Source organism: Carcharhinus amblyrhynchos, chromosome 23 (assembly GCF_965287045.1).
Source record: "Carcharhinus amblyrhynchos chromosome 23, sCarAmb.v2.hapA, whole genome shotgun sequence".
Lineage (NCBI taxonomy): Eukaryota > Metazoa > Chordata > Chondrichthyes > Carcharhiniformes > Carcharhinidae > Carcharhinus > Carcharhinus amblyrhynchos.
The window spans coordinates 43,219,035-43,234,746 of record NC_137346.1 but is presented as its reverse complement, the minus strand read 5'-3'; the positions used below and the strand labels follow the sequence as shown (position 1 = coordinate 43,234,746).

At 42.0% G+C, this 15,712-nt stretch overlaps 1 protein-coding gene across 1 annotated transcript in view; it reads right to left on the bottom strand.

Moving 5' to 3' along the window:
- ankfy1 (ankyrin repeat and FYVE domain containing 1) overlaps positions 1 to 15,712 on the bottom strand; it is a 66,158-nt gene that overhangs the window by 41,823 nt on the left and 8,623 nt on the right. The window contains exons 3-7 of the mRNA XM_080210447.1: positions 13,335 to 13,453; positions 10,851 to 10,986; positions 4,210 to 4,333; positions 2,129 to 2,278; positions 1,301 to 1,466 (exon numbers count right to left, since the gene is read on the bottom strand). Of these exons, the coding sequence (XP_080066573.1) occupies positions 1,301 to 1,466; positions 2,129 to 2,278; positions 4,210 to 4,333; positions 10,851 to 10,986; positions 13,335 to 13,453 (695 nt within the window). The remainder of the gene's footprint in view (positions 1 to 1,300; positions 1,467 to 2,128; positions 2,279 to 4,209; positions 4,334 to 10,850; positions 10,987 to 13,334; positions 13,454 to 15,712) is intronic.

Sequence of the window (15,712 nt, the reverse complement as noted above, 5' to 3'; positions counted from 1 at the left end):
TGGTGAAAGCTTACCTCAGGATTATATTTAATTGAGGGGATAGTGAAGACTGGGCAGGCTTTGAAATGAACTGGTGTTTACAGTTCAATATCATAGCCACTGAGTATCAGCAAAGGGGAGGTGATGGCCTAGCGGTATTATCGCTATATTACTAATCCAAAAACTCAGCTAATGTCCTGGGGACCTGGGTTCGAATCCCACCACAGTAGATGGTATAATTTGAAATCAATGAAAAAAAATCCGGAACTAAGAATCAACTGATGATCATGAAACCACTGGTTTTCCAACAAACTGGTTCACTAATGTCCTTTTGGGAAAGAAATCTGCCATCTTTACTTGGTCTGGCCTACACATGACTCCAGAGCCACAGCAATGTGGTTGATTCTCAACTGCCCTCCGAGAGCATCTAGGGGTAGGCAATAAATGCTGACCAGCCGACAACGGCCATGTCCCATAAGTGGATAGTAAAAAAATTTAAGCCATTGAGAGATATTGAATTGTGTTGTACAATTTGATTTTATCTTGTATCAAAGCGTTATGGGCAGTGCCAGACATCTTTTCTTTCTGATTTCAAACAAGACAGGTAAAGGCAGCGTACTATTAGGACATAGTAAAATAGCCACTAATTTCAGAAAACCTTCCTGTGCCGTGCCTTAAAGGGAAGTTTTTAGGGGAGGAATAAAATGTATGAAGCTCACAGAAGCTTGAGGAGCAGGATCTCATCTTTTGATTACCATCTTCTGAATGTTCATGAAGTTCAACAATGTCAGATCATAACCGATTTTTCCAACCAGCTCTCCGTAATAATTCCAAATGCAGTCTCTTGCATCTTCTCGTGACTAGTTTCTTTTGTCCCATTACCACCTACTGTTTGCTTTGCACCATCACCCCTTTTCATCATTTAATCTTATTAACCTTCCCCCCCATTACAGAATTACTGTTGGTTCTTTCTTCCCCACATTCTCTCCTCCTCTCCCCACCCACCCTCCTTCACACTTTGCTTGTCCCTGTTCTTGACTAAAACCTGTTACAGCTGTGATGAAAAGTCATAGATCTCAAACATTAACTTTGTTCCGTCCTCCACAGATATTACCCAAGCTGAATGTTTCTTTCAGACTTCCAAAGTATTTTCCTTTTGTACTTGTATCATAAGTGGGATTTCCACATTGATAGACATTAAGCAGAGGCCCATATCTTGTGTAATAGTTTAACACATGCAATACTGACAAGTCGCTGTCACACTACATTCCAGAATTGTACAGCCACAATATTGACCTTGGTTCCCTTGCCACCAGTTTACCTCGTTGGATAGCCTTGTGAAGCAAACTCCAGCCATTCTTATCCACTAGGTCAACATCAGCCTTGTTATTAACCAATGTTGTTGCAATACTCTCCAGTTGTCGAGAGAGTGCCAGATCCAAGGCCAGGTCTCCATTATCATCGGGTTCATTCAGTTTACCAGGTAACTGTAAATGTATAAAAAGCTAGTTAAATAAAAAAGCTTAAGTTGATTGGCCATGCTAAGAAATTGCCCGTTCGTGTCCAGGGATGCATAGGTTAAAGGGATTAGTGGGTATAGTATATGTAGGGATATGGGGGTAGGGCCTGGGTGGGATTGTGTTCAGTGCAGACTCGATGGGCTGAAGAGCCTCTTTCTGCACTGTAGGGTTCTATGATTCTATGATCCTATATCATTAAGTCACATCTAAAAAGGTGAGAAATTATTGATGTTACCATATGCAAGCTTCCTCATTCAGTAACTCCCTTTAAACAGAGCAATAATCTGTTTTTGAAAGGAGTTAGAGAATCAAATTATATAGATTAACATATCCAACTACAGCTGACCAGGTACCTGGCTGACCAGGTACCTCTATTTGCACTTTCTCCCAGCTGATTGGTTTTGTTGGAATTTTATAAGTTGAGTTTTAAAAAGGGCAGTTTCTGAGCAAGATGAAGAAACCCAATTCAGTACGCCAAGATATACTCCCATTATTTAGCAAAGAATATTAGAAGAACTAAGCACAAGATGCCTCAAAGTTACACGTATAAATCCTCAGGATTGACATGGTCAGGGACCCTAAAACGCGGGCCATTATATGTTGCTTCAGTTAATAGAAGGTGCTCCTACCTGGGAATCCATTGCAATGAGGTAGAGAAATACAACATCTTCTCTTTCCACTTTGATAGCTTTATGCAAAGGGTATTCAGTCTTAGATTTAATCATTTTGTACAGCAAAGGAGCAGTCATGCTGCTGAAATCATCCTTCTGCAGATCATCCTAGATAAATAAAAACAAACTGCTTTTATAAGTAGATCAGTATAGCTAATTACTCAAAAAGGGATTTTTATTTCATTGCATTTTTGACATTTCTTCCATTCAGCTTGCAACATGCAAAAGTGGCTTATATAATTTGCATTTTGACAGCACCAATTTAATTCAAGTCCCTCAGCTACCACAGTAGGAATTAAATTTACATCCCTGGATCAATAATCCAGGCGTCCGCTAACAGAACTGGAATGGCACTCCAGCTCCAGGTTACAGCTTTATTAACCCAAGAAAAAAAGGGCTAAAATAAACAACAACACCACTTCTACAGAACAACAGGTCAATTATAAACCCCACCTGTAAAATACATTGGGACCCTTTGTGATTAAGGCATGACAGAAATACACATCTTTCTTTATGCCCACATTATAAAACTCTCAAACCCTTCAAATAACCATCGCAATGGTCAGTACCAATGCTATGAAAAGGGCGGAAATAAAAATTTTGCACACTGCAGTTAGAGTTACTCAAAAGCTAGCTGTACAATCAATTTGAATGTGAGTCTACAAAATCTTTCAGATGGCAAAAAAGAATGCATGTTTTACTAAGCACAAGACCACCAGATGTTGCTATACAAGAGTACTAAAATACAATGATACTTGTTTTTGGGAGTATAAAAGAAACCACAAATATTTGTTTCCTCCCCTTAACACCTTGGAGCACGTTTTACACCTGCCCGAATTGCTAATCCTCACTGCAGCAAAACAACAAGAATAAATGACCCAATAATTTATATCTGGTAATGTTGATTGAGGGACCAATATTAGCCAGGAGAACAGGAGCATCTTCAAATAGCATACACATCCAATTGAGGAGCTGGAGGGGATCTCAATTCTACATCTCATCCAAGGATTTTTTCTTAAGGGGTGTGGAAACCAAAGTTGTGGCAGAGATCAACTAACAGCAGACTGGAGATTAAACCTCACACCTCTTGGGACTATATAGCTCACTTACTCATCACACTAACCAGCAAAGAAAGAGCACATTCACATTTCTAATTATAACCATGGAATTTGCTGCACATCTTGGAGTCTAATTTTCAATTCTGGGCGAAGAACGATGCTTCACCTCAACAGCAAGAAAAAATGTCCTTAGTTTATTATACTCAATGAAAAATTGTAAAATCCTATTTCGAAGTTTTGGATGTTTTTTTTGTCGGCAGAACAATTAGGAGGAAAAGTACATTGCAGTTTGACGCTCTCGGCAACGAGCGCTCTAGTCACAGTACAAGGTCTTTCCCAATCAAGTCATTTGTAACACCGGAGTTTCCCTAGTTAAATGCATCAGCTGTTAAGCAAGGTTTTCCAAACTAGCCCCTCAATACTGAAGGCTAGTGGAAATCAGGAACTCACCTGAGACACATTGCGGTTGGAAAATCCCTACCACACTCACCCCAAAACCAGAAAATCCAGCCGAGGTCAACAGACGTTTTCACGGTCCGGCCCCCGCCCGCTACAATTCCCATGGTGGGTGGGAGGGGAAAATTCCTCCCATTGTGTATTGGGGGGGGGGGGGAAGAGTCAAAAATCAGCTTCCATCCTTGTATATTCCTCATGCAAATCCCTATAGCTAAATCAAGTAAAGCGTCTGCCCATTCACCCATTTGGGAAAAGATGCACAGCATTTCAAAGTCACCTGGTTTGTATGTTGTACTTTGCTCCAATATCAGTGTTCACTAAGTACACAGACTAGGCAGCACTGTCCAAACATAGGTTAAAGCACAGAATCCTCAACAAATACCAAAAATTTGGAAAATAACCCAGATCTGTGGTATAAAATATAGCCTGGGTTCTGATACTTGGCATCATCTTTTACTCCCTTATTAAATGCCTAGGGACGTTAAAAAGTGCTATATAAATGCAAGCAGTTGTCTTGTAACTCACCCAATGGCTAGCTATAATCTCAGAACAGTAGTTCAACAACGTAACAGCATTCAGCTCTTCTGCAGTCTGATAGAATCGAATACAGTTCCTAACGTTAACCAAAGACATCACTCCTTTCTCACACCTGCCAATGAGAAGAAAAGTACATACCTGAGTACACTATTGCAAATGATAGACCACAAACCAACATAAATACAAGAGGCAAGTGTTCAAGCGTTCTAAACACTGGTTACAGCACTTATTTCACTAACTATGTGCAACAACAGTACCCTAGTCCCCTTAATGCCAACATCTTAGTTTGGATAAAAGTTACTTTTTCTTTGCATTTGAACAAAGACACCAGTGTCAGCGTAACTCACCCATATGCAATCTGTAGTTGCCAAGGTTACCAAAGCTGACACACCCTGAATTCTTTGTAATAAGAGATGCAACAGATAAGGGGAACGAAGTGAACATCACATATACAGACTCGAGGTTTGTGTTAAGATACTGCATGTATACTCACGGCTAAACGTCAACACGTGCAGCTACAGGACAACACCCCAGTCATCTATGAACAACTAGTTACAAAACTCAGTCAGGATTAAATACTAATTACTAAGACTGGCAGGAGCTCCACGGAGGTCCGCACTAGGGCATTTCATATAAACTATTTGGACTCAGGAATTGGGAGTACTAAATATCAAAATTTACAGACACCAATTTTGGGGTATAGTTAATACTGAGGAAGTCAGTAGGTATGCAACGTAAATAATATATAATGGAATCTACAAGGGAGCAAGCTATCCTAGATCTGGTCCAGTGTAATGACAGTAAGAAGTCTCACAATGCCAGGTTAAAGTCCAACAGGTTTATTTGGTAGCACAAGCCACTAGCTTTAAGCACTGCCTCTTCATCAGGTGAGCGGGAGTTCTATTTACAAACAGGGCATACAAAGACAAACTCAAATTTACAAAGTAATGGTTGGAATGAGAGTCTTTACAGGTAATCAAGTCTTAAAGGTACAGACAATGTGATGGAGAGAGGGTTAAGCACAGGTTAAAGAGATGAGTCTTGTCTCCAGTCAGAACAGCAAGTGAGATTTTGTAAGTCCAGGCAAGTCGTGGGGGTTACAGATAGTGTGACATGAATCCAAGATCCCGGTTGAGGCCATCCTCACGTGTGTGGAACTTGGCTATCAGTCTCTGACCAGCGTAACGAGACAGGAATAATTAATGATTTACAGTTAGGGATCATCTCAGAAGGAGCCATCACACCAAGGCTGAACTTAAAACAAAGATGGAGCGTGAGAAGGTAAAATCCAATACCAGTGTCTTAAGAACATAAGAACATAAGAAATAGGAGCAGGAGTAGGCCATCTAGCCCTTCGAGCCTGCCCCGCCATTCAATAAGATCATGGCTGATCTGTCGTGGCTCAGTTCCACTTTCCCGCCCTCTCCCCATAACCCTTAATCCCCTCTCTTATCAAGAACCCATCAACCCGCTTCTTAAAAATATTTAGCGAGGCAGCCTCCACCACTTCAACGGGCAGAGAATTCCAGAGATTCACCACCCTTTGAGTGAAGAAGTTCCTCCTCAACTCCGTTCTAAACCGCCTCCCCCTTATCTTGAGGCTGTGCCCCCTAGTCCTACTGTCTTTTTTGAGCGGGAAGAGTCTCTCCACCTCTATCCTAACCATCCCATTCATCATCTTATACGTCTCAATGAGATCTCCCCTCATTCTTCTAAACTCTAACGAGTACAAGCCTAGTTTATTCAGCCTCTCCTCATAGCTCAATCCCCTCAACTCCGGTATCAGCCTAGTAAACCTCCTCTGCACTCCCTCCAGGGCCAAAATATCCTTGCACAGGTGCGGCACCCAAAACTGCACACAGTACTCCAGCTGCGGCCTCACCAATGCCCTATACAGCTGCAGCAAGACCTCCCTACTTTTATATTCAATCCCCCTCGCTATGAAGGCCAGCATCCCATTTGCCTTCCTGACCACCTGCAAGCTGGGTTTTTGCGACTCATGCACAAGGACCCCGAGGTCCCTCTGCACCGTCGCCTGCTGCAGTTTTTCGCCACGTAAGTAATAGTCCTTCCTACCATTCTTCCTACCAAAGTGGACCACCTCACACTTATGTTTTATGCTTAAACAAAGGGGACTACAATGGGATAAGGGAGGAGTTGGCTAAGGTAGACTGGGAGCAAAAACTTCATGGTGGGACAGTTGAGGAATAGTGGAGAACTTCCAAAGTGATTTTTCACCATGCTCGGCAAAAGTATATACCAGTGAAAAGGAAGGACTATAGAAAGAGAAAATCAGCCATGGATATCTAAGGAAAGAAACGAGGCTATCAAATTGAAAGAAAATGCTTATAAAGTAGCAAAGATTAGTGAGAAATTAGAGGATTGGGAAATCTTTAAAGGCCAACAGAAAACGACAAAAAAGATAGATAGATGAAAGTAAACTAGCTCAGCATACAAAAATAAGTAGCAAAAAAGTTTCTTCAAATATATAAAAACAAACAAAAGAGTTGCTAAGGTAAACATTGGCCCTTGAGAATGAGAAGTAGGATTTAACATCAGGTAGAGGAAATGGCCAAGGCATTGAACAGATGTTTTGTGTTGGTCTTCACAGTGGAAGACAGAATTAATATGCCAAAAATTGATGGCAAGGTGGTTATGGCAGGGGAGGACCTAGAAATGATTACTAAAGAAGCCGTGTTAAGTAAGCTAATGGGGTTAAACATAGACAAGTCTCCTCCTGACCCTGATGGAACACATCCTAGGGTACTAAAAAGAGAAAGCAGGGAAAATAGCAAATGCATTAGTGGTAATTTACCAAAGTTTGCTGGACTCGGTTCCCACAGATTGGAAAACAGCAAACGGGACACCACTGTTTTAAAAAAAAAGAGGTATAGACAAAAGGCAGGCAACTTTAGGCTGGTTGGCTTAACTTCCGTAGTGGGGAAAATGCTTGAATCAAGGAAGAAATAGCAAGACACCTGGATAGAAATTGTCCCACTAGGAAGACACAGCATGGGTTCATGAAAGGAACGTCACGTTCAACTAATTTACTAGAATTCTTTGAGGATATTACAAGGACGATGGATAATGGGGAATCAGTGGATGTGGTGTATCTGGATTTGCAGAAGGCATTCAACAAGGTACTGCACTAAAGGTTGCTGCATAAAGGTGCACAGCATTACGGGTAATGTACTAGCACGGACAGAGGATTAGTTAACAAATAGAAAGCAAAAAGTTGGGGCAAATGGGTGTTTTTCTGGTTGGCTATTATTGACTAGTGGTATGCCTCAGGGATCATTGTTGGACTGCAAATGTTTACAATTTACATAGATGATTTGGAGTTGGGGACCAATTGTCGTGTGTCAAAGTTCACAGATGACACTAGGATGAGTAGTACAGTAAAGTGTACCTAAGAGAAAGTCACAAAGAATGGCTAAGTATCTGGTTGGAGTACAATTTTGGATAAATGTGAGGTTATCCATTTTGGTAGGAATAACAGTAAAATGGACCATTATTATTGAAATGGTAAAAAATTGCAGCATGCTGCTGTACAGAGGGATTTGGGTGTCTTCGTGCATGAATCACGAAAAGTTGGTTTGCAGGTAATTAAGGCAGCAAATGGAATTTTGTCCTTCATTGCTAAAGGGATGGAGTTTAAAAACTGCGAGGTTATGTAGCAGCTGTATAAGACGCTGGTGGAGTCACATCTGGAGTACTGTGTACGGTTTTGGTCTCCTTACTTGAGAAAGGATATACTGGCAGTGAAGGGGGTGCACAGGAGATTCACTAGGTTGATTCCAGAGTTGAGAGGGTTAGCTTATGAGGAGAGACTAAGTAGACTGGGACTACATTCATTGGAAATCAAAAGTATGGGGGGGGGGGGGGAAGGAGTCTTCTTGAAACACAAAATTATGAAGGGAACAGATAAAGTTTATTTATTTAAAGTTTAGTGTCACAAATAGGCTTACGTTAGCACTGCAATGAAGTCGCTGTGAAAATCCCCAGTCGCCACACCCGGCGCCTGTTTGGGTAGACAGAATTTAACATGGCCAATGCACCTAACCAGCATGTCTTTTGGACTGTAGGAGGAGACAGGATCATCCAGAGGAAACCCACGCAGTCATGGGAAGAACGTGCAGACTCCACACAGACAGTGACCCGAGCTGAAAGCAGAACCCGGGTCCCTGGCACTATGAAAAAGTAGTGCTAACCACAGTGCTGCCTGAGATAGAACCAGGGAGGTTGTTCCTACTGGAGGTTGAAACTAGAACAAGGGGGCATAGCCTCAAAATAAGGGGCAGCAGATTTAGGAGTGCAGGAGGAATTTCTTCACCCAAAGGGTTGTGAATCTGTGGAATTCCCTGCCTAGTGAAGCAGTTGAGGCTACCTCGTTGAATGTTTGTAAGGAAGGATAGGTAGATACTGTTCAGAGAACAGTAAAGAAATTAAGGGTTATGAGGAGCAGGTAGGTGAACGGACCCAAGTCCACAAACAGGAATCAGCCATGGTCTTACTGAATGGCGGAGTAGGCGCAAGAGGCCAAATGACCTACTCCTGCTCATAGTTCTGATGTGTTCTTATGTTCTTAAGTCTTTGCGTGCTCTGGACCTTCAGACTGAAAACTTTACTGCATGTAGTACAGGGCCTTATGGCACAGTTGTAGCACCCTTACTGCTGTACCAGGAGCTCCAGGTTGGAATCTCATGCCACAGAAGCAATGAGGTTCAAACAAAAGTTTTTCACTGGACTCTAGTTTGTGCTTGTAAGACGTTGATGGTGTCATATTCGAGTTCGACAGTATGCCTTTCACAGGCATTTGGCAGAAGACTTCCTGTTGCTCTCATGGAATGATTAAGCCATTATGGAGACAAGTTTAAACAAGTCAAAGCAGATTCCCAAGCCTACAGAACTGAGGTATGGCTCAATATCAGACCACAATCGAATCAGAATTAATAAGCATAACTACTTCATCACCAAGCATCAAGGAAGCTAAGAAGCATTGTACATCACTTGATTTTTCTTCATGACCCCCACGTATAGGGAATGGAAGCCCTTAGGAGTGCGAGCACAGGATCAGGATTTGAATAGGAGCCCATTTATGAAGCAAGTCTTTCAAATGAGGGAGCAAGTAAATACACTGAACAAGGGAAACCTTTACAGGGAGGAAGCTGATAATTTGGAATAAATACAAAAAAAAGTCATTGAGCTTAGTAAAAAGTCATTGAGCTTGAACCCTCTAAATGGATTAAAAAATCTGAGAAAGAGAAATAATGCTGTCAACAGATCCTCCAGTTTATGAAGGGGAAATATTCAAGAATGTTCAAAACTACATTAGGTAGAGCAATTTTTTTATTCATTCGTGGGACGGGGTGTTGCTGGCTGGTCACCATTTATTGCCTATCCTTAGTTGCCCCCCGAGAAGATGGCAATGAGCTGCCTTCTTGTATCATTGCAATCCACTTGTCTGTGACCCACAATGCTGTTAGGGAGGGAATTCCAGCATTTTGACCCAGCAATTGCGAAGGAGCAGTGATATATTTCCAAGTCAGGATAGTGAGTGGCTTGGCAGGGAACTCGCAGGTGGTGGTGTTTCTATGTACCTGCTGCCCTTGTTCTTCTAGATGGAAGTAGTCATGGGTTTAAAGGTGCTGCCTAAGGATCCTTGGGGAATTCAAGATACACACATGGAAGAGCACAGAGGCATAAATAAAACAGTAAGGAAAAAAAGACAGTCACAGGTGAGGGACAAGTTACAGATACAAATCAGCTTGAAGCTGTTCACAGTACGCACTCCAAGTCTCTCCATAATTTCAACGTGAGCAAGAAGAATTGAAAGGACTGCCTTTTTGCAGTATTTAACAGATGGAAGGGGCTTCCAAATACAGCCTATGAATCATTAAACAAACTGGAGGAGAATCAGTGATGGAAATCTGGAACAAACTCCAAACAGTGTCAAACTAGAGAGATGTGCGTTGGACGTGGGTATCAAGGGACAGATCAATCAAGGAATTGAACAGTGGGACAGACTAAAGGAGTAGAATGGCCTACAGTCAAGTAAAGGTAAAAATCACCACTGTCCCAGATGACTGCAGGCCACTCTCCCCTTGAGGAGAACTGACTGGTAATGATTTAACCTGAGGATCACCACACCTTAGACAAGGGGCAGGGTTGAGGCGACAGAGCCTTCACAAATAACCAATGCTTTGTCAATGCTCTGCATCACAATCCAGCCATCCAGCTAATTGACTCAGACAACAACCTTTCCGGATGGAAGAAAAATGGGCTGAATGGCCTTCCTCATCCATAATTAAGATGGTGACGCAAAACAGCAGTCAATTTTACATTATCGTGTGACCTTATTCAGGTTAGAATCCAAATTTATTTTTCCCAGGTCTTTACTCCTTCTGTTCTCACCAACCACCTTCAAACAACCATTCTGTCGTCTTAAATTTACGTTTGAAACAAATTTCCAATGAACAAATGGAGCATTGAAACCAACTGAAAATCCCAAATACAGCTCAAGTCAGAATCATTCAAAATTACTACAACTATGGAGTTCATCCATAGACAGTCATCAAGTTGGCACTAGTTAAGACTCTTTGGAAAGAACCCGAAGGTCAATTATCTACCTTTCTCGGAGGAGATACAGTTGAAATCGATTAGCTAGCTTCATTAGGTTGGTGAGGAATACATCATCTTCTTTAAGCTCAAGTTCATCCGTGTAAACCCATCGGAGCATTGCCATGGTTACTTCTGGCTCAGCATCTGGCACAAAAAACAAAAGAATCAACTAACAATGAGAAAACATAGTACGGTTGGGGGCTGCTAACATACTCCACCTTCAGCCTACTCTTTTCAATCAATAAGATCACTGAAATTTATCAGCACTGCTTTCCTGTTCTCTCAATCTCCTTAATGCCCAAAAGGAAAACCAATCTCAATCTTGAACGTACTCATCAAATAATCACGCAGAGCCCACAGGTGTAAAAGATTCAGAGCTGACTGAACAACTTTTCACCTTAGCCCTTCATAGCTGCCCCTCTTGTTGGATGATGTCTACCTTCTTCAGACAAGGGAAGTAGCCTCCCTGTATCTATCCTGTGAAGTCTGCCAAGAATTTCATTTGTTTCAATGAGATTACCTATCATTCTACAAATCATTAATACAAATTAGGAATTTCGGACATCCAGAATTCTGGTCCTCGCTTCCCCACTAAAATGACCATTTTATTCTCGTTTTCTCTCCAGTAGCTTTATCACCCCAATCCCACAAGCCCTAAACTTGTGCGACTTATGGCACGCACTAAATATCTTAATGAAAATCAAAACACAGTTTGTTGCATCCTCAAAATAGCCAAAAGGATTTGTCAAGACACCATTTTTCCCTTCGCAAAATTACATCGATCCTTCATTTTCTAAATGACTCGTCACGTCCTCAAGGTATTCTAGCATTTTCTCTAATACTGATGTCAGGGTAACTAGTCTATAGCTCCCAGTATTCTCAGTTCCTCCTGTCTTGAACAGCAAGCTTACATTTTTTCCTCAAGAGAATTTAGGAAAAATCAAAGCCATGCATCCACGACTTCTGTAGTCACTTAAGGTATTGGGCAACACGTCCCTTTAATCTCACCTATACTTTCTGCTAAAACTGCTGGATGCAGCTGCAAGAAGATAATGTTTTAAAGAGCAACTATTATTTTGATATTTAAGTCTGAGAGGAGAGAAACCTAACTGCACTACTCTCCTGTCTTTACCCACGCTAGTGGGGTTATGCAAAACCAATGACACCAGAAATTCAGAAATGGTTGATAAGGCATTGGCAGATTGCATCAGAACTTCAAACGACAGATGCACACCTGACATACTCTCCAGCCCTCAACCCAAAAACTTACTCCTCACTACAGCCGCACCTTGATAATCCAGCACATTTAACTCCACGTGTACTGGCCAACCGAACAGACCATACTCCACGTAAAAAGGCTCCTTCAGGGATACATACAATTTTCAAGTTAAAAGAATAAAAGGACAACAGGATGTGGCTCTTCCTCCACACAATACTCCAAAATCTGGGCAGCACTTAAAGAAAATTTTAGATAGCAATCTTGGACAGATGTGACACAAAAGCCTGGTCGGCTAGATTTGGAGCTCCAGTTTTTTCTCGTTTCCCGGAGAATGCATAAAATGGGGACTATATTCTTTAGAGTTTAGAAAAATGAGAAGTGATCTCATTAGAATTCTCAGAAGATTTGACACAGGAGATGCCAAGAGGCTGTTTCTCCAATCTAAAGAGTTTAGAACTTGGGCTCATTCCAGGATAAAGTAGCAACAAGTTGTGAAATCAGTGCAATTTCCTACTCGAGGGGTGCAGGTGCACATGGAGACTGAGATGAATGGATTTGTGAGCAGTGAAGGAATCAAGGATTATGGTTGGGAAATGGAATTGGTGTAGAAGGTCAGCCAATTAGTGGATCAGGCTCAAAAAATTAGAGGTTCCAGAATTAGAGATCAAGAGTCTTGAAAGAAACTGGATAATATCAGTGATTAAGGGAGTGACAATCTCCCCACAGTTTTAGAACTGGTTATGATAATACACGAGTGGCTCAGTAACAATGTTCCAAGAGTGCCCTATCATAGAATCCCTACAGTGCTCGAGGCTGTCATTTGACCCATCACATCTGCACCGACACTCTGACAGAGTATCTTACCCAGGCCCTCTACCCATAACCCCATACATTTCCTATGGAAAATCCATCTAACTAACACATCTTGGGACACTAAGGGGCAATTTACCATGGCAATCCACCTAACCTGCACATTTTGAGTGGGGAAGGAAACATGAGCACCTGGGAGGAAAACCACACAGACACAGTTGAAACATGCAAACTCTACACAAGACAGTCACCCAAGGCTGGAATTAAACCAAGGCTCCATAGCACTGAGACAGCAGTGCTAACCACTTTGCCACTGTGTGCCACTCCACTGAAGCAAAGAATTACCAGGCAGGCTATCACCACCCTACTCTTTCAAGTTGCTAAATTCAGGCAGCAAGTCAATTTAGAATATTCAAGTTATAGTGGTTTGGATTAAATTTGGTGACAAGACTGGAGCACAAACCTGACAGGTCAAGTTCATGTGTAGAGGCAAGGTTTGCCAGGCTCCAGGTATCACTGCGTGCTGCCAACACAAACTTGTGAACATTGATGTGCTTTTCTCCAACCTTTACTTTCAAGTCACTGCAAGACAAAGAAAAAGTTTTCTTGTGGTCATGTTGAAAACCAGTTTAGAAAAAGTGTTGAGAAGCAAAGGCACCACAGACGTTACTCCTCCCGATTACAGAGCTCCACAATAAGAGAATTGCAAAGAAATCCACATTTGAAAATTGCCCATAGGAACAAGACATTGGGAATTAGAGCGAGACCAACGTCGCAATCCAAAAACAGAATGAAATCCAAGCAGTTTGGAAAGGGAGGATAAACACAGATGCTTTAGAACCTAGATGACGTTGCAAAAAAAAAAGGAAGGTTGGGGAGAGAGGGGGAGGATGAACAGAAGCAGGAAATAGATAAATTAATCCCATATTCCTGATGGGTTATTTTGGATGCTAATTTGATAAATGAAAGACACCCAGGAGGCTTCTCTCATTTTAGTCAACATGCTCAGCTCTCCAGCCAGATATAACTGGGACAAAATTAGCCCACAGCAGGGTGCCCACTACTTCAATTACCGAGGTATTAAAGCAAATGACCAAATTGGGTGTCACATCAGAGATTAAATAAAATTACTCCAGCAACGATCAGAAGGTAAAAATCCATCTTCAGTTTGTCCAGCCTCTCCCACCCCGTCACAGCACCCAACTGCATCAAGAGATTCCTCATCTGTGCAGTGACAGTGGCAAAATTAATTCAACATACTGCCCAATGGAATATCCAGCCATCTGTCCCAAATTCATCTTTCACCAGTTCAATACATGCCCACTGCCTTGACAAAATATTTGGGATTTACCTTGCCCAAACTCTTAACTGTGTGGGTAACCCATAGAAGATGGCCACAGATACCTACAATTCAAGCTGCAAAGCCTGTCTGCCTCATCTCTCCTGATAACTCAGGCCCAATATTAGCACTAGTCGTGCAGTGCTTATTTGCACTGCCTCCACTGAGAAACCAAGGGAACATTCAGACAATGACCAGAACTGGGCACAGTACTCAATTGCAGTCTAATCCTAGCACTGATCAATTTAAGTACAAATTATAAAGGTAGTGATCAGGTTCTACCAGTCAGCATTTGTGTCTTTTGCTTATTACTGCTCCATTGTAGTCAGAATCATAGAACCCTACAATGCAGAAAGAGGCCCTTCAGCCCATCGAGTCTGCACTGACTACAATCCCACCTAGGCCCTACTCCCATATCCCTACATATTATCACCCATTAATCCCTCTAACTTAAGGATCTTGGGACACTAAGGGACAATTTTAGCATGGCCAATCAACCTAACCCACAGATCTTTGGACTGTGGGAGGAAGCTGGAGTACCCGGTGGAAACCCACACAGACACGAGGAGAATGTGCCAACTCCACACAGTGTGACCCGAGCTGTGAATCGAACCCAGGTCCCTGGAGCCGTGAAGCAGCAAAGCAGCAGCGCTAACCACTGTGCTACCGTGCCGCCCAGGCGCAGAGAGTTTCTAAAAAATCCTCAGATCTTCCAACTGCCGCTGACCGTTTTTTTTTTTCCTTCCAGTATTCAGTGAAATGTGTGCCATTGGTTACATTTTCCCCCAACTCATTTCCAGTCCCCTGGTTATTCATTCATCATTGCTCTAAGCTTTCCATTCTAGACAGTTTTATACCCATGCCATCACACAATCCCTTCAATCTCACAGGATTTAGTTTGGCTAATGATTCTACTGCATGGTATTTTGACAAATACTTGCTTAAAGTCCATATACGCCCCAACCGCACCACCCTCATCAACCCTCTCCGATACTTCAAAGGACTGAATCAAGTTCGGCAAACACAATATGTATTTAGAATCCCTACAGTACAGAAGGAGGCCCATTGATCCTGCACAATCCCACCTAGGCCCTTTTCCATAAATGCACCATCCTAATCCCCCTGATACCAAGGAGCAATTTAGCTGGCTAATCCACCTAACCCATACATCTTTGGACTTGCACAAATCTGTGCCGGCTTTCGTTTATTAGATAGTATATTTCCAGAAATATTGAATGGATTCTTCCCCTCCATGCCCTTTGCTGACACAAAATAACTTGCTTTTCAATCCTTAAAATCAACCGAGCTTGATATTTTTGTATATGAAAGTAATTTATTACAACGCCTCCCCAATCTTTCCAAATCACCACTGTAGTTTCCAAATACAGTAGATAACGAAGCTGAATAATGAACCTTATCAAAAGATGTTCTCGATTGCTGTACCTCTAGTACTTCACAAATCAACCTCAAATTGAAAAGATGATAGTTCTTAACAGCAGAGA